The sequence below is a fragment of the Pinus tabuliformis genome, chromosome 4_1 (genome assembly GCF_031772625.1).
Source record: "Pinus tabuliformis cultivar Carrire ecotype Pingquan chromosome 4_1, CPIR1, whole genome shotgun sequence".
Classification (NCBI taxonomy): Eukaryota; Viridiplantae; Streptophyta; class Pinopsida; order Pinales; family Pinaceae; genus Pinus; species Pinus tabuliformis.
This window is the reverse complement of record NC_142303.1, coordinates 79278256-79303506: the sequence shown is the minus strand read 5'-3', so window position 1 is coordinate 79303506 and position 25251 is coordinate 79278256. Positions and strand designations below refer to the sequence as shown.

The 25251-nt window shown below is 36.7% G+C and overlaps 1 protein-coding gene across 1 annotated transcript in view; it reads right to left on the bottom strand.

Annotated features, from left to right (window-relative positions):
• The window catches only part of LOC149174267 ((-)-alpha pinene synthase 1, chloroplastic-like), a 76400-nt gene extending 51428 nt beyond the window's left edge, over window positions 1–24972 (bottom strand). The window contains exon 1 of the mRNA XM_089422562.1: window positions 24641–24972. Within this exon, the coding sequence (XP_089278688.1) occupies window positions 24641–24907 (267 nt within the window). The 5' untranslated portion in view covers window positions 24908–24972. The remainder of the gene's footprint in view (window positions 1–24640) is intronic.
• Window positions 24973–25251: the final 279 nt, after the last annotated feature.

Genomic DNA, 25251 nt, shown 5'->3' with positions numbered 1-25251 from the left:
CTACACACAATTTTTATTGTACAAAAGTAAAAAGTAGTGGCATTTAGAATTGCACACTTTCCTAGTCTTTTCTTTTTGTTGGGGTTCATTTTATTTCATTTTTTTGACCTCTTTTATTATTTTCACCCTTTGATTTTTCTTTTAGGGTAAACCCTCTTTACATTTTTTTGATTTTTTGATTTTTTACAAATATGGAAAACCTTTGGAACAAGTAAAGGTATGAACATATTACAAAGCTAAACCAAGTCAATCATGATATATGACACCTATTCGTATAGGGGCATAACAGTGGCTCCACTTGGGGAAGGCTTTACCTGGTGGAAAGTCAAGAACAGTAGATCAGTTGTCTCTTAATGACTTTGACTATGCTATGCAATCTTCTTTTGCTTGCTGCTTTATTGTATGTATGACAGTGATACTTCTGAAGCTTAGGGCCTTCTCTTGGAGGTTCAACTCCAAAATCTTACTGTCCAATCAACACTATGACATTACAAAGGATATAATATGTATTTATGAGGAACATGGTAACATTAGTAAGTAGGATCAAAGTAATGCTTTAACATTTGACCATTGACTGGTCCTTCTTCTGCTTGTGTACCATCTAACTCTTTAAGAAAGTATGCATTGTTTCCTTTGAAATCATAGATGATGTATGGTCCTTTCCATAGGAAGTCAAACTTCCCATGTTTCCCCTTGTCCTCTCTTCTGGAATCCCATCTTAACACTTTATCTCCAAGGTAGAAATCTTCTGCCTTGGTTCCTCTGTCAAATATCTTCTTAAGCTTCTCCTGCAACACTTGGGATCTTTGGTGCACCTCCTCCTTGATCTGCTACAAATTGATAGTCCTGTTTATCCTTATTTGAATATCATTAGGTTCCACTTGAGCTTCTTGGAGTATTTTCATGACAAGAACCCCTAGTGATGAAGGAAATACAGTCTCCATGCCATATACTAACTCATAAGGACTAGTTCCAATGGATTTTTTGGTTGTAAGCCTATCTGCCAACAAAGCATTTATTAGTTTTTTGTTCCAAGTTTTCTTGTTTTCTTCCAACAGTTTTTTGATGATATTAATGAGACTCTTGTTGCAAGATTCGGCTAGTCGATTCCCTTGAGGGCAGTAGGCTGTGGAATGGCCCAATGTAATGTGATACTTGTCATAGAAACTAATCATTTTCTTTGACTTGAAAGCTGCAGAATTATCAGTAATGATTTTAGTGGGGCAACCAAACCTAGACAATATATTGGTCTCTAGGAAACCTATGATCACTGTGTCATTGGCCCGTCTGGAAGGAATGGCCTCTATCCATTTAGTGAAATAGTTAGTGATAGTGAGAATCCATTTGTGTTGGCTAGAAGAGGGTGGATGAATTTCTCCAATGAAGTCAAGACCCCATTGTTGAAAAGGTTTCTCAGTGGAAATGGTTTTTAGGGGTAAAGGTAACAATTTTCTTTTTTTGCCTTCAAAGATTTGACATTTATGGCAAGAAGTTACAAATCTTTTCACATCTGTAAACAAGGTTGGCCAACAGAATCCAGCCCTTAGGATATTATCTGTAGTTGACTTCCAATAGAGATGTCCACCACAGTCTCCTGCATGAAATTCTTGGAGAGCCTTGTCATCTTCATCTTTTAATAAACAATTTAACAAAATACCTTCATGATTTTTCCAAAAAAGAGTATTATCTAAGATACAAAACTTTAAAGCTTTCATTTTTAAAAACCTATTCTTGGTTCTGGATAACCTTGGAGGAGCCTATAGGTTTTTTAAAATATAAATTACATCAGCATACCAAGGTGAGTCTAAAAAGGCCTGGCTGATTTGTGGAGTCACCATCTCCTGCTCGTTATCCAGTTCATTTATGTCTAGGGCTTGACAATTAGTTTCTGCCATAAGTTTAGCCAATCCCTAACCTTTTATTAGTTTGGTAGGTTTTATCTCTATATCATACTCTAAGATGGTAGAAATCCATTTACCTCTTTTGCCCTTAATTCCATCCTGAGTTAGGATGTCTTTGACAACAACATTAGGAACATAAGCTATCACATGAGACTATAATATGTAGACTCTAAAGTCTTTAATGGCTTTTACCAATGAAAAAGCTTGTTTCTCCATTATTTTATATTTTAATGATGCATCTTTGAGTGCTTTACTAAAAAAGGCTATAGTTTTTTCACATCCTTGATCATCCGTTTGTAATAAAACTGCAACTATAGTGTGTTCTGATGCAAAAGAAAAAATGATGAAGTCTCTATCAAATTATGGACTGGTGAGGACCAGTGTTATGGTTAAGGCCATTTTTATTTCTTGAAATGATTTCTTTTCCTCTACTATCCATTTTATACTTGAATCATTTTTTAGCATGTTATTTAGTAATCTAATGAGTTCTGCTAAGTTAGAAATGAATCTTCTTAAAAAATTTATCTTCCCTAGGAAAGCTTGAAGTTCTTTAATGCTTCTTGGATGAGGTATCTGTAGAATAGCTTCAATCTTGGAAGGGTCAATTCGAATGCCATCTTTGGAAATTATGTGACCTAAAATCTTACCCTCCTCGTGACCAAACAAGGACTTCTTTGGATTCAAAGAAATGCCATATTTTCTGCATTTTAAAAAGACTTGTCTGAGATGGTCCAAATGTTGTTGATCTGATTTAGAAAAAACAGTTAGATCATTCAGATATATAACAACAAAATCATGAATTTCTTTGGCAAAGGCAATGTCCATTGCCCTTTGGAAGGTTACTCCTACGTTTTTTAGTCCAAATGGCATTTTGATGTACATAAAAGTGCCCCATGGTGTTGTAAAATCAATTTTCTCTTAGTCATCAGAATGAACCAAGATTTGGTTATATCCTGAAAATCCATCTAAAAGTGAAATTCTACAAGAACCCGCTACCCTTTGCAAAATATGATCCATTTTGGGTAAAGGATAGTTATCTTTAAGAGAAACCTTATTCACATTCCTCAGATCGACACATAACCTAATTTCCCCAAACTTCTTCCTAGTAGGTACCAAGCTAGACACCCACTCTAAAAATCTAATAGGGGCAATGATCCCTGCTTCATACATACGTTTGATTTCTTTTTCAATTAATGGTAATAACACAGGGTGAATTCTTCTGAGTTTTTTCATCAAGGGCTTTTGATTTTCTTTCAGAGGTATAGTATGCTGAATAATAGGGGTGTCATAGGATTTCAAATCTTTGTAACTCCAGGCAAAGACATCATGGAATTCTCTCATAAGTTCAACATACTTTGGCTTCTAATTCTGAGGTAAAGATTTTGACATTTTTATCATTTTTGGATTGTCCTCAGTTCCTGAGTTGTATTCTTCAATATCTGCTTTTAATGGTTCCATTTTAGGTTTCTTGGGAATGTCATTGGAATCAAACAAATCTTCTAGGGGAGTCAATTCTTTGGGTAAATGATTGTCCTTTAGGTTGATAACCTCTATTTCTTCTTCAATTATTTCATCTAGGTCCATTTGTTTCAGATCTTGAACTTCTTTTTGTGTGAATTTTGTGGGATGAAGCATATTTATTGAATTTTCCTCCAAAATTTTTGTTTCTACTTCATCTATTTGATTAGAACTAATAATTGTATCAACATCTATGTTACTGTTAGAAAACTCTTCATCTAAAGTTAAAAAGTTATTGATCTGTTCATCACTATCAAAAACCTGCCAGTTCTTCATATTATCACAGATGGTTGGTATGCGCCTAAATTCAATAGTATACTGATGATTAGGTTGAAAAGGTAATTTGCAGGTGCTAGCAAACATGGCCAGGCTGTGCGCTTGCATGTTGTGTTTTCTAGGAATAGTTGCAAGTTGTGTTTCTAAAAAAGTATTGAGAATTTCTATGACTGTTCCTCTATAATATCCTAGTCTAGGATCCCTAGTTGAGTAAGTTCCTTTAATCTGTTTGATTATTAATTTTGAATCTCCTATGACCACACTCTAATTGCTCCTAATATTTTGACAAGTTTAAGACCCAACAAGAGAGCCTCATATTCTGCTATGTTATTGGTGCACTTAAAATTTAATCTGTAGGCATGGCCTTCAGCATGATCATTTTCTAAATTGTACACCCAAACTCCTGCTCCTGCCCCTAGTTTATTGACTGAGCCATCAAATTCTAAATGCCAAAGGATTTCATGCTCATAATTAGTGTCTGGGGTAGTAGGAGCTTGTTTAACAGTGGGATCTGGTTTTTCGTTCTCATCTGATTTTTCTTTGTTATCTGATATTTCCTGAATATGAACACTTGATTTTTCTTTTTTAATTTCTTTTGGTTCTGCTGCTAAAACTTCTAAAGTATTGGAAGGATTGGTTTCTGCATTGTAAAGAATGAACGAGTCCATATCAGAGTGTACTGAGTAGATGGGGAAATTTTGGGGTCTTTCCTGACTACTTACTACATATTTCATCAATGTTTCTTTGTATAGTTTCTTTGGTTGTCCAAAAACCGATATAGTAGCATATGACATATCCAATTGAAGAGATCCCTGAAGCTTAGCAACCCAAGATCTGGATAATAAGATGCCATATTTAGGTGGTATATCTGCTACCACTATATCCATTAAAATTGCTTTTTTAGGGTATTGAAACAATGGGACACAAAAGTCTTTTATCAATCCTAAACATCTCGCCTAACTAGAATCAAAGGAAAACAAATCTTTGTATGGTCTAGTGATGTCTAGGTCTAGCTTTTCCATTACAGACTTGGGCATGAGATTATGATATGCCCCAGAGTCAAACATAGCATTGTGAAGGATCTTATCATGTATGTTTAAGCTCACATATAATGGAGGAATTCCTCCTTCCAATGGTTTTCTATTTACTTCTGGGCCAAAGATTAATTCGGGATGGTCATCAAAAAGATTAACTAAGTCTTTAGTTCCAGTAATTTTTAGTGATCTATTGATTTGAGTTTGGTAGGAATCATGTTTAGCCAATTCAGGTAATGGGACAACAATTTTCAGCTTACCTACTTCATTTTCCAGATTAAAGGTTTTTTTCCATTTGGGCTTTTGTATTTCAAACAACAATATTTTCTCTGTTTTCTATGTTTTCTGTGTTTTCCTCCTTGTGAGGAGTGGAATCATGATTTGTTGTTTCTCCTAAATCAACTTCTGGAGGTTCTTCCACAGTTCCTTTAGAAGGAAGGGAAGTGGAGGGTTGTTTATTGTTTGGTTGATTATCAGAGATATCTTCAATTATGGGGTTATAATAATTAGTTTGATCTAGAAATGATATGTACAGGTGTGGTTACTGTCTTGCCTTCTTTGGGCTGATTTGGAATATTTTGCTTGTTTGCTTTAGGGACATCAATTCTCCTACTTTTTAGGTTGTATTGCTTGTGAACCTCAAAGATGGTTGTGTCATATCCTTCCCTAAAGTCGAATGATTCACCTGATTGAGTTTGAAACTGTTTAAGTATGTGGGCCTATTGATCCTCTTGGGTCAAGAAAACTTCTCCTTCATTACCAAGCCCCATCAGATTAATTTGAGTATCTTCTTCTGGTTCTTCAGAGTTTAAAGTCAGGACCATTCTTCCCAGTGTTTGGGTTTTGATTTTTCTTGAAATTGGGATTTTTCCCTATGTTGGTTTGCTGACCATCCCAAGGAGCTTTCCTTTCAATTGTCTCTACTCTGTCTCCTAGTCTATCCATTCCTCTAATTATGGCATCTAGCTTTTGTTCAAAGGGTGAGATTTCTTCCTTTAATGGTATCCTCCTTTCACTCCTAGCATTGGCTCTTTTAGATATCAAGTTGGTTTCCACACTGACTGCTATTCTTTGCATATCTTCCAAAGTATTTGGGGCTCATTCTCTCAGCTGGAAAGCCATATCAGAATCAAATCCGTCTAGGAATTTGATTAAGGCTAAATCAGGTGGGGGTCTAAGATTTTCAGGGATGGCATTATAGAAACTGTTGAATATGGTGCATTAATCCTGCACAGTTTCTTGTGTTCCTCTCTTTGGGTTTTCATATTCAGATAGAATCTGAAGAGGGTCTTTCTTTTTCTCCCATCTGTTTAGGAATTGTCGATAGAGAGTTACTAGGCTATCTATACTATTGGCTACTAAACCTCTGAACCAGGTTTTGACTTCCCTAGATAAAATCTAAACAAATATTCTCATTTGCACATCATCACTATCTATTTCATAAATTTCAAAATAATCAGTCATCTTCTTGGTGTGTTGCTGGGCTGTATAGGTACCAGTACCATCAAAAGTAGTGATCTTACTTTGGTAATCCTGGGGCATGGCACCTAAGATTGCTGGTAGTACCAGGGGGGCATATCTGTTTAACGTTGTTGTAGGTAATGGTGAAACAACAGCCGAGGTTGGAATAACAGTAGATGTTTGTGTTGTGGATGGAGAGCTAGAGGGGATGGTCTGATGTGGAGTGGTTTGAGGTTGAGATGTATGAGGAAATGATGATGAACTTGTAGAAATAGTAGTAACTACAGAGGGATTAGGGGTTCCTTTAGTGGTAAGATCAGATTGTGGTGAGTTATGCAAATACCTATCAATTGACAAATTAGCTGCTTGGGGCTTTAATTCTTGGATGAACTCAGGGTCCTGGACTAGGTCAATTAACTCAGAATCGGATGAAGTCCTAAACAAAGAGGTCTTAAAGTATTCATCAAAGGGTTGGTCTTCAAGGTAAATCCACCTAACAAGACAAAATGAGGATCTGAAGGTGGGTTGAGGACTAACAGAACTTTCTTGTCTCCTTAGAATTCTGGCGATTAGATTGGGGTACTCAAACACTTATGGTGGATTGGATCATGATTAGCTCTAGTGTAACGAGTCCTTTCTGAAGCTAGGTTTTTTGGTTTTGTTTTTGGTTTTCTTAACTGATATAAAAAAAATCCTATGATTTCTTTAAGATGCTTTAGATTTAGGGTTTAAACTTTCTTGAAGATTTATTTTGACTGAGGAATTGTCTTCCCCAGTGGAGTCACCACTATGTTATCACTCATATTTTACTTGAAGTTGTCAGAAGAAGGAAAGGGGTTTGAGGTAACCACAAAACAACTTTTAAGTACAAAATCTAGCCAATCTGTTCTCAGAGAAGGCTCTCTCTTTATGATTTAGCTTTATTTTATGGGATATTAAGCTAGTTATGAAAACTTGGGAGGTTTTGATTTTGTTTTCTGGTGGAATTTAGGAGAAGATGGGTAGAACAAAGTATCTCAGGGAATTGGGCTATGGATTCCACTGAAGATGGCTTAACTAGATCAGGTTGATTCAAAAAAGGAGGGCTTCACAGGGCAAGATAGCTAAACAGGAGACAAATGATAACTCAAAAGGGTGAAATGGTCTTGAACGGGAAGAAGGGCAATTAAGAATCCTTCAAAAAAGTTCAAGATGAGGGAAAGTGGGTGATCATTAACAAAAAGCAATTAAGAATTTCTTGTTAAATGGCCACAATGATAAACTAAGAAGCAGGGTGCAATTAAGAATTCCCTACCTATGATAGCTTAGAAGAAAACATTGAGAATATAAACGACTTTAAAGACAGAATGCAGTACAACACCTTGTGAAATATAATTTTTCATTTATCATTCAGACATGAAAAACATATCAAATATTTAAACCAGAAAACTATAAAAACATAAGATATAAGATACTTATTTGTCCTTCGTTTGACACATGAATCTTGTAAAAGTCCTTTTCTTTATTACTTTGTCTAGCCAGCCATACAATAGTTGTTCAACAGCACTTCTATTCCAAAATAAAGAATCTATAGAAATGTCTAAGAATCCACCCTTTGTACTTCGAATGAGGAAGTACTTATACAAAAATTTTCAACAAAATATCTCATAACTGAGAGAGATATATTCTAGAAAAACTAAATATATTCTACATGAATATAGAGACAAATGGTCTCGAAAATAGAAACTAAAAGTGAACTGCTCGGTTGATGTCCCTATTTTTGTTGGATGAGCTGGAGGTAGGCCCTATGATTGTGCATCTTGTTGTCCTGCTCGTAATTCTGTGCTGGCTGATTGTTTTCATCTTTTCACTGATACTCTTTAACCTGTGACTGATACTCTTTATCTGCTTTACCCTCATTCACCTTATTTTACCAAAATTGACTATGGTAAATATTTTAGTTTACATTTTACCAAGGTAAATCATAAAATGTTTGTCATATCAATACACCATTCATCCCTTGGTATCCTAGTCCTTTGTCAGTTTCCTAAATATTTCATCAGCCTCTGTGTATTTTACAAAATTTGGTTATACAGGATACAAGTGTTTCAATTCATGCTCAACATAAAATAGGTTCTCTAGACTATCATAGAGAACTCTACCTGTAGGTAATGCTTTAGGTGTAGATGAACTAGCAGAGGAACTGGCCTGGTTATCTGCATACTGATCCAATTTGTCGACATAATCCTCATGCCTCATTAACTTATCATTGATGACTAAAGGACTTGGAAGTCCTTTACTCTGTAAAATGCCAAATGTTTCCATAAATTCATCAATGTCTTCCTGCATATTCTTGTTGACACGTAATCCTCAACGGATGGGTGAACTGGAACGTGAACAGTCATCAAGAAGATGAACTGTTCCGTCTCTTTTTTGTATATAATCAATAGTTCTCTAATGAAATTACATATCAGTTTTTCTTCCTCTCATTCTGGAGTTACCCTGGCCTGACATGGTATCAGAGCGCAGGTCCCAGTCCCAGATTCCTTGTAACTCCTCTGGCCATAACGCCTCTATCTGAACCTTTGCCTGGCGCCTCTGCCTGAATGCTTGTCTCTGCCTCTTAATGCCTCTGCCAGCGCTAACGCCTGCCTCTGCCAGCGCTCTCTGGTTAGAATATCATTTAGTTTCTGAAAATTGACACGCCCCGCTATTCTCAGCCTTGCCCATTCTACGTATCTGGCCTCTTTCTCTGTCATTTTTTCTATGTTTATTCAGAAAATGTGAATCAACTGCCTTGCCGATGCAAGGGCATTCGAGATATATCATGAACTTACTATAACAGGATCTGCAATCTTGATTCTGGTTCCCGTGTCTTCTCTTAGTTGGTTAATCTTGCTGCCTTGTTTCCCAATAACTTTTCCGATTTTGTTCGAAGCCACAACAATCCTGAATACATTGTCTCTGCCTCTAGCTGGCCGCTTGGCCTGAAACCCCATCAGAAGAGTACTGTTCCTCGCTCTCGCTGGACTCGTAATCGTTGTTTTCCCCCATATCTGAAACAGAGAATAAAAAAAAAAAACCGCACAAATCAAGGGTTTGTATGTGAGAGATCTGTGCAAAGTTTGAGTGGAAACAAATACACTCGCCTAGGATCACCGATTCGATCAGGCCACTATGAAAAGGGGCAGAAACTAATTTTTTTTCTATTGTCTTCCCACAAAGTCCCCGATGGCTATTCTCCGTCCCCGTCCCTGTTTCAAGGAGTGTTGTTCTTCGCGTGACAGACCCCAAGCCTTGGGCGCAAGCGCATCGACATAATCCATCTTCTAAGATTAATCAGCGATCAGTGTGATGAAAGTCAAAATCTCTGCGGCGAAGTGTGTTGCACATAGAATAACACCCCGTGCGATACTCACTTAGCACCTTTTTTTTATTCCACTGCATCAAAGACAGTCCATTGCACTCCCTCCGAGCTCCAAACGACAGCACCTCCTAAAGGTGAAATTGTGCAGAAGATTGGATGATTCTGTGGAAGAAGTCCAGCGATGGTTACAACTATTCGAAGGCCTGAAATCTCCTGTCAGAGAACTATTAGCACCGTCCGAGTGGTATATGTTTCCATAAAGTTTGGTATTAAACCGCATGTATATGCCTTGTTGATGATTGACTAGCATATATATATTGACCAGCTGTTCGAATAAGTTTTGAATGCGCTGTAAGCTGTTTGAATAAGTTTTGAATAAGTTTTGGACGTTGTTTCAATAAGTTTTGGACGCTGTTTTGTGGAGGATATTTTATAAAATTTTGGAGACATTTGAAGAAAACTTAGTGCATAAAGAATTTGAAATCTGTTGCCCTTTTGAGTACAATTTCACTGTATATCAGCAGAAAGTTTTTATTGGCAGAAGTTCTTTTTATCAGCAAAAGTTTTTTTTTAGCAGAAGTATTTTTACAGAATGCATTCAATCATCTCTATGGTAGGAATAGTTCTCACTGGCAAGGAGAACTATCCTGAATGGTCCCGGATGGTAAAACACACCCTCATCTAAAATGAATTGTGGAAAGGAGTGTGTGTCGGAGAAGAAGACAAAGACCCTGTGCAGCCTACATCAGACAAAGAACTCGCCATTTGGGAAAATAAGAACAGAAAAGCCTATGCATTAATCGCAGCATCTGTAAATGAAGAAGTAAGTCGTCATATTTCATCTTATTCCACTGCCTTTGAAGCTTTACAAAAGCTGAAAGAACTCTATCATACACATTCTGCACTTGAAGTTGTTCAGCTCATGATTAAGCTCTTCACTCTTGAACTGAAAAATAATGATCCTCTTGCTCTTGCATCTGAAATAAAGTTTATAATGCATGATATTAAATCCACTAAGGTTGATCTGGATATCTCTCTTATTGCCTTTCTCAAAGCACTCTATCCTACCTACTCCAATTATCTTGAGTCATTACAAGCAAATGGAAATCTTAAAGATATAACCTTTGACTCTCTTGTGAAAAATTTTGTTGAAAGAGAGAAAGCCTTTGGAAAGAAAATAGTCCCTGAATCTTCTGAAGAGACTGTTTGCCTTGCTCATAAAGAAAAGAATCCTGCTCAAGATTCTACAAGAGGAAGAGGTGGACGAAGAGGAAGAGGAAGATACTTCAGAGGCAGGGGGGGCAGACATTCTCAAGCAGAAAAGGCAGATCTGCATTGCATTCGCTGCAAACGAAATGGATCACATGATGCTTCTACATGCAAGCTACCATGGGACAAAATTGAGCAGAGAAGAAATCAGCAGAAAGGTAAAACAGATGACACAGACAAAGGTAAATCACCTGAATCCGCTCACTATATTGAGGCACAATGTAACATTGGAGTAAATGAAGATTTGTTTAATGCTTCACTTGCTTCTTCGAAAAATGATTGGTTTCTTGATTCAGGAGCAACCTGTCATATGACTCATAGGAAAGATTTCTTTGAAGATTTCACTGACAATGTTGATGGAGTAGTATACTTTGCAGATCAGTCAAAAATCAAGCCATCAGGGCTTGGCACAATCAGGCTTAAACTGCTTGGTCTTCCAGACTTTCTTCTGGATCATGTTCTATATCTCCCACAGCTCAAGAGAAACTTGCTGTCCCTGGTCCACATCCGCCAGCAAGGTCACTCCATTCATATGTTTGATGGAAAGATTGAGGTAAGAAAGGCATCTGACCACTCACTTGTCATGAGGGGTATAGGAGAAGAAAGACTTCTTAAACTGCAAGGAACTTCTGCTCATGCACAACATTTCTCATATATTTCTCATCATGAAGAAGGTACACTTCCGTCAAGTTTATTATGGCATGCTAGATTTGGACATTTAAACTATGATAGTCTTCGCTTGTTGAAGAAAAATGGTGTTGCTGGTTTGCCTACCATTCCTAGAAAACATAAGCAATGTGATGCTTGCATTCTAGGAAAGCATAGAAAACAGTCTTTTCATGATTCACATTCAAGAGCACATAGGAAGCTTGAACTCATTCATTCAGATTTATGTGGTCCAATGCCTGTTCCTTCTGCAAATGGAAATAAATATATCATGACATTTATTGATGATTACACCAGAATGTGTTGGGTTTATTTATTGAAGAACAAATCTGATGCTTTTCAAACATTCAAGAATTTTCATAAGTGGATTGAAAATGATGCACAATCTCATATTGGGTCTATTCGCACTGATAATGGAAAAGAATATACATCAAATGAATTTGAAAACTATCTTCGCCAACATGGGATCAAACATCAAACAACTATACCTTATAATCCCCAACAGAATGGTGTAGCAGAAAGAATGAATAGAACAATCTTGAATATGGTACGATCCATGCTTTTCTTCAAAAATGTAAAGATAATGTTTTGGGCTGATGCTGTTCTATGTGCTGCATATATAAAGAATAGATGTCCATCTAGTGCTATAAGAAACAAGACTCCTTATGAATTGTGGTATGGACATGTTCCTTCGGTAAAACATCTCAGGATTTTTGGTTCCACCTGTTATGCTTTAATACCAAAGGTACATAGAAACAAACTTGGTGCTAGAAGTCGTAAGTGTATCTTCCTGGGGTATTCAAACACCTCTAAAGCATACCGTCTCTATGATGAAGTAAATAAAAAGTTTGTTGTATCTAGAGATGTCATTTTTCTTGAATCATCCAAATCTGATAGTGTTGTTGAGCGGCAACTTGATCGCTTGGATAGATTCACAAAAACAAAATCATTTCAAGAGTTTGATAATCAGATTCCACATCTTGAAGGGGGGATTCCTATACTAGATCAACATGTGGAATCTTCTTCTGAAGAACAATCTCCCTTGCATGAAACTCCAACACCAGATGATCCTTTAAGTGATGTAATTGATAGAATTGGGAGACTCAATCTTGATTTAGTCCCAACTCAATCAACAGAGCAGCCTAGACCATCTCATAAAGGTCCCCCAAAGTGGCTGACAAAGACACTTGAAAGTGTTCATCCTGATGAAATTGGAAAAACAGGAACCATAAATACAAACCGACAAGATGGAGGTGATGTAGATAACTCTAATTCACCTGTTGATATGGATGTTACTTATGATTGTGAATTGAACTTGTCTACAGATTTTGAACCAACTTCCTTCAAAGAAGCTGCTTCTCATGATGAATGGAAAGAAGCGATGCAGAAGGAGTATGATGCCCTCATAAAGAATGGCACTTGGAAGCTAGTTGATCCTCCATTTGGAACCAAACCAATTGGCTGCAAGTGGGTCTACAAGAACAAGTACAAAGCTGATGGCTCACTTGACAAGCACAAAGCTAGGCTTGTGGCAAAAGGTTTTGCACAGAAGGAAGGGGTCGATTATGAGGAAACTTTTGCCCCCACAGCAAAATGGGCCACCATCCGGACACTCTTTGCACTAGCTGCTCAGAACGGTTGGAAAGTCCATCAAATGGATGTAAAAACTGCATTCTTGAATGGAGATCTAAAAGAGAATGTTTTTATGTCCCAGCTTGAAGGATTTGCTGTGAAAGGACATGAACACAAAGTATGCAAACTTGTGAAGTCCTTGTATGGCCTCAAACAAGCACCACGAGCCTGGTATGAAAAACTAACTGAGCATCTTCTGAAACTCAACTTCAAACATTTTGATCTTGATGATGCAACTTTATTTGTTAAGAAAGTTGGCAAAACAGTTGTATATCTTGTGGTATATGTAGATGATCTTTTAATGACAAGGAACAATGAAAGCTATATTGCATCCATAAAGAAAGAATTAGGAAAAAGTTTTGAAATGACTGATTTGGGCTATGTTCATTACTATCTTGGCATTGAAGTAACCCAACATCCAAAATCCATATTTCTTTCTCAAAAGAAATACATTGGAGATTTGTTAAACAGATTTGGCATGACAGGGTGCAATCCTCTTTCTACTCCAATGGAACAAAACTTGAAGCTCACATCTATTGAAGGAAGGGAATTTGAGGATGCAACAAAGTATAGACAACTTGTAGGAAGTCTCATCTACCTCACTACTACCAGACCAGACATTTCATTTGCTGTTGGAATCCTCTCCAGGTTTATGCAAAAGCCTTGTGAGGGACATTGGTCTACTGCAAAATGAGTTCTAAGGTACTTGAAGGGAACTCAAGACCTTGGAATCAAGTATACACAGGTGGACGACTTCAACTTGATTGGATACTCTGATTCAGACTTCGATGGAGACAAAGAAACTGGGGTATCTACTTCAGGATATGCTATGAGTCTTGGATCAGGAGCTGTCTCCTGGAGATCACGCAAACAATCAATACTAGCAGATTCCACAACAGAAGCAGAATACGTGGCAGCAGCTGAAGCAACGAAAGAAATTGTGTGGCTCAGGAAAATTCTTGAAGATTTGCAGGTAAAACAAATACAATCAACTCCACTCATGATTGATAACACCTCTGCAATAAAGTTGGCCAAGAACCCAAAGTTCCATGATCGTACTAAGCACATCAATACTAAATATCATCTGATCCGACATCATGTTGAGGCCAAAACAATCCATCTCCATCATTGTTCCACAAACGAGCAAATTGCAGACATCTTCACCAAAGCGCTTGGAAGAGAAAAGCTTGAAAGATTCAGAACGATGCTTGGACTCACCAACATCCCTTCAGATTAAGGGGGGGAATGTTGACACCTAATCCTCAACAGATGGGTGAACTGGAACGTGAACAGTCATCAAGAAGATGAACTGTTCCGTCTCCTTTTTGTATATAATCAATAGTTCTCTAATGAAATTACATATCAGTTTTTCTTCCGCTCATTCTGGAGTTACCCTGGCCTGACAATTCTGACATTTTCTTTCCAGGTTCTACATTAGAGACCTTTTGGTCAATACTTTCTTGATTTCTAGGATGGTTCCAATTCTATCCTCAATATTCAGCTGTTCTGATTGGTGCCTATTTCTGCTATTTAGAAAATTTATTAACCTGATAGCTTCTTCAGGCTTTCCTCCTAACTCTTCCGTGGTTTTTTCAATCTCTTGAAGAGCATCTTTGACTAAGTCAATCTGTTCAAAAATGATTTTGATTGATGACCAAACATCATTGATTGATTGAGTGATGTTGGTCCATAATATTTTTCTAATATCTGCTAAAGGCTTTTCAAATGTGAGATCATTTTCCAGTGTTTTTACTTGTTGAGCCAAGCCTTTGTTTTTTCTCATATCTTTAGAAAAATTGATTTTTGACACATCATACTTCTGTTCTAAAGTAACAAATTTCTCCTTTACCTTTTGCAATTCAGTGACCTGGAGCTTCATCTCCTCCATGGATTTGATCAATTCTTCAGTGCTCTGATTTGAAGCTCCTGCATGTGCTGTACTTGTACCTGTACCAGTAACTGCCATTGTTTCAGCTGTCGTCAAAGGGACATTTGGTGCTAGAGAAGTTGCAAGTGTAGAAGGAATTGTTGTGGAAACCACTGGTACTACATTTTGAGGCTGAGAGGTTGACTCACACTGCCTGCTCTTTAATGTCTTCTCTAATTCCTACTCTGTCTCCTTTAATTGCTCATTTAGCTTGAGGACCAATTCCATAAGCTCTTCCTCAGCCTTCTTTTCAATTACTTCAGTAGTTTGTGGATGCATCAGTGGTGGCAATTTTAGCCGCTTTCTCAAGGAATCTATATCTTCATTTTTCTTCTTTATCAGGGCCTCTACAGCTTTTACATCCTTTGGGTTATGACCCAATCCAATAATCAAATCCTCCAATGATTTGATTCTATTGTCTTTTGCCTGTGAGGAGGCTCTTTCCAACTGTAATTGAGCACTGGTATTGTTTAGTGAATTCTCCAATGTGTGTGCCATCATGGCCTTGCTTGTCAATGTTGAATAAACCATTTCCCCTGTTTGTTTATGCAATTCTATTTGATATATGGGGTGAATGTCCTTGGCCAAGACCTCAAAATCAATTTTGAGGTAGTCTGCAAGTGATTTGGGCTGTTGTACTTTAGGCTTTAAAAAGCTCATCTGCATTTTGCCTTCCTTGATTTCATAAGCTGACATCAACCTAGTTTGATTGGTAGGAGCCATATTTAAGTATTGTGTGTAGGCTTGGGCCTTTAACTGTTCATTTTTGGCCTTTATCTCCTTGAATTTTTCTTTGATGTCTAAAGTCTTGTCAGATGAAGACCTGAAGGATGAAACTTCAGTACTTTGTTGTATTTCAAGCTACTGTCTTTGTGAACTAGAAGGTGCCCCACCTATTGGGAAAGTATGCTGATTGTCTCCACCTTCTTTCCTCAAACTCCTGTTGTTTCTTGAAAAAACACTTCTTCTGAATGTGGATTTAGCCTATGCCTCTTAGCACCACGCTGGTCTAAAGGACCACTAGCAGGGGTAGCTACTTCCCTATCTCTTTTTAAACTCTTTTCCTCATTCAAAGGAGTTTGCAAAACTGGGGGATCTCCCATATTAACTTGAGCTGGATTGGTCTGTGGTTGAGCCTGTTCTTCAGAGATTTCAGGCTACTTTGGTATATCTGATTTCCCTGATGCTGGAGTACTGGTTTCTTATTCTTTTCCCTGTGATGGTTTTGCAAGGGGTGCACTAGTTTCCTGGAAGTGCCTTTGAGAAGTGTCTGTTGTAGAGGCACTATTTCCTGGAGTTGGATTCTGAGAAGTTCCAACTGGTACTTTTTCAAAAGAGACCAGGTCAAGTCTCTTTTCTAGGTCTTTCATCACATTATCTACATTGACCTGATCACTGTCCATCTCAACTAGAGTTCCTTCCCTCGATTCATCCATATTAGCATATTTCTTTATTTCAGGGATTCTATGATGAAAATATGGTGATAACCTATTTTTCATTCTCCTATCACAAATGAAACTATGTGGGCCATATCTCCAACCAAAACTTTTATTTAATTTCATTTGTTCTAGGATTTCTTCTGCTACTTTGCCTGCTTCTCTATTGTTGCAGACAAATGGGCCTAGGTGATCCTTAATTCTCAATTGTGCTTTTCTCTTGGCCCTGGTAAAGTGAATCTGATCTGAGTTTATCATTTGCCTATAATACTCCAATGCAAACAACCTCATAGGAACATATTTTGGTAGTTTGAATGGAGGAAGCTCATGACCATATATCCTGATCTCTGTGTGATTCTGGTAGAAGTACCAGTCACCTACCTTGTACTGTTTGGATAGCTGAAGGATTCTTTTGATTTCATCACTAATCCTAGGAGGAGGATTTGCTGTCAGCATGGTGGTCACTAGGTGGACAAACTGGTCAATGAATTCATTATATGAATAAGGACAAGCAAATGAATGGTGAAAGATAGAAATCCAAAAAATGAATGATCTAGGATTACCCTTTATATCAAGTTTATTTACAGAGAATGTGAACTTGTCAGACTGATAGTAAAGGATAAGGTGATAGATGAATGTGGAATACTTGAACACTTTTTCATATTCCAGCCTCATGAACTGGTCATGTATTTTATCATCAATAGATGCAACATAGTTGTACTTGACAACAGGAGGCTGACCAGGGGTAAAGATGGACATCAAAATTAGGGCCAATTCATCCACGTACTCACTTGTATTGAAACCCATGACTGTAGCTATCATATCAACTATAGTTTTTCCTATCTCTCTAAAGAAAACTGACAAATAAGGAGGGGGGTTTTTAGGTTGATGCTACTTATCTATGAAAGTCTGGCAAAGGTGACTGAGTTTAGACAGGGAAAATTTGGATGATTTCTCTAGCAAATCTCCAAGGGAAATGGGGGTGAGTTTTTGACTAGGTTGAAATTGAAGCATCTCATTGATTGAGTCTGCAGTAATTGTGAAGAGGACAGTTTGATTAGTGGACATTACTGCTCTGAGGTTGGGATCATAATTGGCATGACATTGATGGATAATGTCAGGGAAAATGCGCACAAAGGGAATAAAGTACATTGGGAGTTTTGATTCCCAAAGTCCTATGGTGTCATAGCCATTCATGTGATTGTCCCAGCATTGGCAAAACACTTTCAGGTGGTCTTTGTCAGTATCCAAGTATTTTATTTGAAAATATTTATCTGCTAAGGGCAGATAATCCAAATCACGGTGAGGGGTAGTGATAGGTGAAATATTGAGGGCTACGGGGGTTTCGATTCTGGTTCTTGTGGATTCAGATAAGAAACTAGGGTTCTTTAAGTGAATTGGTGAAACAGAGGGTCTCGGAAACTTGAATTCTAAGTACAACAACTGAATTATGATGAAATTTGGGTTTTTCAAACTAATTACAGAGGAAAGCAAGTATTCACAGGGTTCTTGGACGGAAACTGCTAAATACCTGTTTTTAATGATGGGCAATGGAATGCAGGTTCACTGGGTGCAAATGGCAGACTTGGAGCGGCGTCGATTGCAAATTTGAGGGTAGCTGACGGTTGGGTTTATGAACTAGTTGACCTCGACGTTCAGGTTGCTGCATACATGTGTTTTTCGGAAATAAGGATGAGAAACTGATTATCATTATTTTTTATGCAAAGTCAACTTTTGGCAGGTTCGGGATTTGGACACATGGCGTCAGTGGGGAAATGATTTGACGTTTTGTCAGTAGAGGGAGGCGGTAAGCGGTTTTCATCGCACTGCTGATGGAGGGGAGACGGTATTTGGGTGTGACCGTGCGATTCCATACAATGAGTGACACGTGGCGATGGCATTGTTCAGAAAACCGCTCGCCATCGCACACTAAAGTTTGATCGTGGAGGGCCGTGCAATATGCGCGACAACTGTCAGATCTGAGGGATCCGATCGGACGGCTATCGGGGAGGTGAGGTGGTGGAAGATTAATGGAGGGTGGGCCCAACATAATTAAAGGTTTTTAATTACATCGGGGGCGATGTGATTGGTCGAAGAAGTTTATTAATTAACCGTGGGGGTTAATTAATTCTTTTATTAACATGGCGGGGTCGGGGTTCTTAATTAGTTACGGTTTAACTAATTAATCCCAATTATCAGTGTTATTATGGTTATTTTGCAACCAAGGGTGGGATATATAAAATTTGGGGTTTTTTCATATTTATAATAGTACGGGAGTGGGTAACTTTATATAGGGGAATTATATAATAACATAAATTAGTTGTTAATATGACTTTGTGAAATATGCACTAAGTTTAAAACATTTTCATGCGTATATTTAAAACTTATGCTAAGTGAACATGAGGGTTTTTATGGAGAATGTTTTATTTTCCCTAAGTAAAATAGGATTCTACTTAGGAAAAGATTTATTAGGGAAATGAATAACTTATGAAGGGGTCTATTTATTGATGAATGGGTTTAAGTACTTAGGCATTATGAATTATTGGGTCAAGGGTCTGGTCCCTCCAAAAGTCAGAGAAATGCTCTGAGCCTCTCTAATTTGATGGATACCTTGGCACTTAGGGGAGATTAGTGAAAATTTTAGGGGAAATGAATAGGTAAGTTAATTATTTTTGAATTTGCTTGCTTTGATGTGTCTTCCATGTGATACATGCTTTTTCCTTATATGAAAGTGAAATATTTACACATTTAGATTTATCATTCACCACATATTATTCCGCAACCATCATCTACTTACCCTACCTACTTAACCTAGCATTTTCACGTCTTTATTAGGGTGCACTTAGACTGGTAAACCCTTATGAAATTTTTTCTTTTACATAGTGATACCTATCTAAATCTAACCTTATTACATCCAAGGGCTCAGATTAAACTGTTGTACTCCTTTTATTCACTCTACCTATCTACTTATCTGCCAAGATTACACTGTTTGGTCAGATCTTTATTCTCTATTTCTACAACATGAAATTGAAATATGAACTAGTGTAGTTTAAACTATTTGACTATTCATGAATTGTGGCATAAGTGACAAGATGCACACAATTTTTATTGTACAAAAGTAAAAAGTAGTGGCATTTAGACTTGCACACTTTCCTGGTCTTTTCTTTTTGTTGGGGTTCATTTTCTTTCATTTTTTTGACCTCTTTTATTCTTTTCACCCTTTGATTTTTCTTTTAGATTATACCCTCTTTACACTTTTTTATTTTTTTTTTATTTTTTGCAAATATGGAAAACGTTTGTAACAAGTAAAGGTATGAACATATTACAAAGATAAACCAAGCCAATCATGATATATGACCCCTATTGGTATAGGGGCATAATAGCTAGATCGGACCCACAAAATCAATCGCCCTCTTATCAAACACCTGCAAATTTATCTGTGGATTTAAGTGCAATTCATCCCTCCGTGATGGTCTCCCTATCCTTTGGGAAGCATCACATGCCCTACAATATTCTTTTACATCCTTATGTATTGTTGGCCACCAAAGTCTCACGCGTAAGATCTTCTGCATGGTTGCTCTTCCTAAATAGTGGCCTCTCGCTACTCCTCCATGTTCTTCTGCAAGGATTCTTGGTTGTTCAAACTCTGGGACATATTGGCGCACCGTCAATAGTTAGAATCTATGAGTACTTCTACCCATATTTTTAAACCTCTCCCTGGCAAGGGGAAGCCAAGAAAAATTACCCTAGAGAATATTTACGATGACATTGAATCTTTAGAAAAGTGAAGAGAAGAGAGAGAAAGCCAACTTAAACAAGAACTATCTACAATTCTCACAAAACATAAAATCAAATTATCTACAATGCTTGAAAATAACTACAAATCATTAGAAAATAAAATGATAGCTCTTGAGATTGAAACCCAAGGAATGAAAGATAGGATTCAATAGATTGAACACAAAAACAATCAATGGTTCAACAAAATCACATTCTGAGAGATGAGATAAAAGAATTTAAAAGAAAAACTAAATAATAAAGCAACCCTGAGTACCATAGAAAATAACTTAGATATCAAACCCATAAAATAGGAAATGAACAAATTAATTGAACTAGGCCATGAGTGTCACAAAAGAGCTCTAAACCTTATAATTGTTGACATAAAAGAGGAAAATGATGAGGAAAAATTAGAAATAGGAAAAGAAAAATTAAAAACCAAGTCACAAATCCAAACAACTTATCTAACAGAAGAAAAAAGGGTGGGAAAGATACTTGAGCATAAACATACACTCAGCCTTGTTAAGGTAACTTTTGCTGACCATAAGTTAGATGTACTTACTAAATCGCCAAGCCTCGAAAGGTCAAGAATCTTTATAAATGAAGATCTTATTTCAGAAGATCAAGCTGAACTAAGGAAAGAGGTTCAAAACGTGAAGGAAGAAAGAAAGGAAGGGAAATGGGAAATCATTTGAAATAGAAAATATGTCATTAGATATAGAGTGCAAAATAAATGTATAAATAGGAATTAAGAACACTCTGGATCCTCTTCTGGAACTGTTGTGGTTTTGAATGACATAATGTTCCTATGTTAAGTTGGATCCCGAGTGTTATTGATCTTATTCTCTTAGTTGAATATTAGGAACATGAGGAATCTAGGGCCCCCCACATTGATGGATTCATTCTCTAGTCAACTTGGAATAAGAAATCCTCTCATAGAGGTTTTGGTGGCATAAATGGCTATATAAAAACTCGTATATCTTCTCACATTCGGCTTCATAAGATCGACCCCTTCATTCAATACATCTGGATTGATATTTCAGATTGAAGTTTGGACATCCTAAATGACCACGAGCTTAACTCTGATTATAGACCTTTATCATTAGCCCTAAATCTTGACATGCACACTAAACACAAGTAAAAGAATAATGAGGTTCAAAGTCATATCCTTTTTTATAGAAGTAAAATATATCTCTTCTTACCAAATTTAAAGAGAGATTTACGTTTCTTGATGTACAATTATAACATCAATCTCATCTAGAACAATTTTATTGAAAACCCTTTCCACTACCATTAACAAATTCTCTTCTGAGGTGTCATATAAAAAGGATAATAAAACTTCCAACCCTTGGTATGATAATGACTATAAAAGTGCCAAGAAATCTATTAGAGATGCTCCTAACAAAACTATGAAATTGGAAAAAATAAGTGTGTACAAAACTCATATTAAAAGGAAAAAAGGCCCTATATTAATAAGAGGCAAGAGCGTCTTCTTAACCTTTCTAAAGTTGAGCCTAGAAATTTTTGGAGGAATGTTCTCGTTCATAAAACTAAAGAAAATAATTTCATCCCCTTACATAACTGGGATATTTATCTTAAGAATCTTTACGACTCTCCAAACACCATGAGAAATATATTAAACACTCCTATAAAGGAGGATATCTTTTATTTGGAAGATGTGGAATTCGAATTAAGAAGCTTGCTAATGGGAGAGCGAGGTTTATTGAAGGCTATCAAGCTAAAAATTTCAAAATGTGAAAGTATATCCTCATCCCTCATATTCATAAACTTCTCAATCTGGAAGTAAAACATGGCTTCTCTAAGCCCTCAACGCAAAGCCTTATTGTTCCTATCTTTAAAAGTGGGGATAAAAATGTTCCCTCTAATGATAGGGCCATTATGATTAGCCACACTTTAGCCAAACTATATGGGCTCATTCTGGAAAAGAAGATTAACCTCTGGCTTGAAAGGCATGTTAAAAGAGCTAAAGGCCAAGCTCAATTTCAGAGATATCACTCAATTATTGACCATGTTTTCACTCTTAGGATCATCGTCGAGGAATGTTGCAATAGTAAAATTGATCTCTTTTTTGTTTCATTGACTTTAGAAAATCTTTTGACATGGTCCCTCGAGATAAGCTATGGTAAAGACTCGAGGAGATTCTCTCAAGTTAAGAGTTGCCATAATTCGGCTATACGAAAATGGTGTTGCCAAGCTTAAGACTACCAAGGGTTGGTTTATAGAAATTAAATGAAATATTAGTGTTAAGCAAGGGTGACCCCTTTCCCCTACCCTTTTTCACATTTACATCGATAAGCTAGAGGAGTGTTTGGAAGTTGTTGGTTACGATGGCCCGAAGCTTGCTAATATGGTCATACTCTTCTCCTTTATGCTGATGATATCATTATTCTTGCTAGAAGCTATGATGATCTTGACAAACAACTTGAAATCCTCCATGATTACTGCTCCAAGATGGGTATGATTGTTAATACTAACAAGACTAAGTGATGATAATTAAGTCCGAAAAGATCAACCATGATAATTTCATCTATGATAACAATTACTTGGAGACAGGGAAAATTTTAGGGGCTAATATTCGTAGGTGGGCTAATTTTCGATGCTTTTTCCAAAAAAAATATTCACCAATTTCCATTTTTTTCTTAAATGATTCGCCCAAATTTTATAGTACAACATTATTTTACTTTAAAAATCGCCAAAATAATATATCGAATAATATAAAATCATTGGAAATCTAAATATTCTACAAAAATATGACCAAAATTTTTACAATTTCCATATGAGAGACTAGTAAGATTCGCGAGGGTTTCTAAATTTTAAGATAAGCTTTCATCCTTAAAATTTTCCCTGCTTGGAGAAGGTTTCTTCATATAAATATTTAGGTATTGACATTCATCATCATTAGGTATTGGGTTCACAAAACTCCACAACAGGTCATTCCTCCTCTTTCTAAAACCATCCTCACCTGTATGGATTCACTATTTAACATTCATCATCATCTCAACTAGAATTATAGCACTCAGAAAAGGATTATTGGAGATTGCAAAGCTTATTATGAGCTTAAAAATGGTTGTAAGTCATGTGATCTCTAGGTTTGGAGTAAGAAGAAGTTCCTCTTTGGGACTCTCGTCACCCCTATTATTTTATATGGTTGTGAGGTTTGGGGTTGCAACATATCTAGGGAATCACGGAGGAAGATCGAGTTGATCCAAAAGCAATTTATAACCTACAACCTCAAGATTAAAGGAAATATTCCATATCCTATCCTCTTCATTGAAGCTAGCCTTTCCCCCACTTCAGGCCTCTCATGCATGTATAAGAAGAAGCTTTACAACATGGAAGTGAAGAGGTTCCCCAAAATCACCTCTAACTCTAGCCAAGACCCCCATCTCCGGTTTACGCAGGGATGATGCAAGGATGCCTAGTCTTGGCTCATCTATCGGGGAATAAAGGAAGAGATCATCCTAGAGACGAAGGATAAAATTAAAAATGCTATTACTTACAAATTTAAGGAAAAATTGTGGGTTGATAAGGAGCTATAGGGGAAAAGGAAACTAAAGTATTATAAGGAGGTGATCAACATCACTCTTGCTAACCAAAATTATCTTTATGCCTCAACTAGTGCTAAGAAAACAATGAAGAAAGAACTAATTCTCATGAGCTAGGAAGTAAAACCAGAGGTTGGTCTATCCCTAAGACACCTTGGGATGAAAAAATTTGCCACCTTTGTGATACTAAGAAGGTTGAAGATGAAAAACACTTTCTCTTAGATTGTCGGCTCCTACTCACATCTGATCTCATTTCCATAGCATTTGCCATAATACACAAAACTATAGTAATCTAGCAACCCTTCTTTCTCCTTTTTTTTTATCATAGAAATAAAATTTTAAAAGTCTTAATTAATTTCATATCTTTAGGTCAAATATGCCATATCTAAATTTCATATCTTTAGGTCAAATATGCCATATCTAAAGTTAATAATCAATGTTACATATTAATTTGTTTAAAGTAAAAAAAAAATGTTACATATTAATTCCTTTAAAGTAAAAAAACTAAATGTTAATAGATTTGTTTGTTTACTTTTGATAAATCCAAATGTTTAAATTAGTCTAGTTTTTAATATTTATATATAATTGTCTATTTATTTTAAAAATTTTATTATAATATTATGTTTCCTATTTTTTCGGAGAGAAAATCATGATGGATTATATTAAGAAAATATAATGATCTAGATTCATTCTACATGTGTATCGATGGAGACTCTGTCAGGACCATCAAAATATTGATCCATGAGAAAATGAAAAGCATAAGAGTCCACATATAAAATATATAAGTCCAGATCCCATTGATTTTTTTACCAAACTAAAGCACACCTTACTCACCCCATAAGGCGTGGAAAGGGACTGTATGAAATCATCGTCCCAGAGGTTGGAATGGTAATCACCTCTGCGTCTTATAACAGCATCATCAGATACGGCGGTCCTCAAATTCATGCTCATGGAAGCACCTGTCATTAATTTCCCTTGCCTGTGCATTGCGACATTTGGAATTGTTATATGGAGAGGTTTAAGCTCACGACCAGACCTGTTGATGAACGATGTGGGCAGGCACAAGTGGGAAGGCAACGAGATCACAGAAACAGGAAACATCCCTGCTTGCTTATAATATGATGATATGAGAGCTTTTGACCTATGAGATACCTCGAAATAATGAAGCAAAATATAAGCTGCCAGTGGTATATATAGGGCTTCTTGCCCATGTACGCTACAGATTTGAGGGCCATCGCTAGAATTTGATTTCAGTTTAGATACCTAGTTTTGTCCGAGCACTGCTTTCCATCCTTCACTTCAGTTTATCAGCATAGATTCCTTTCCTTGTCCCGACGTTCTTGCATGGTTAGTTGATAATCCTTTTTTAAATTAAAGTTATTAAAGAAAGGTGTGAACTTGGATTATGCACATATATAATTTCTTTAAGTACATATAAATTTAGT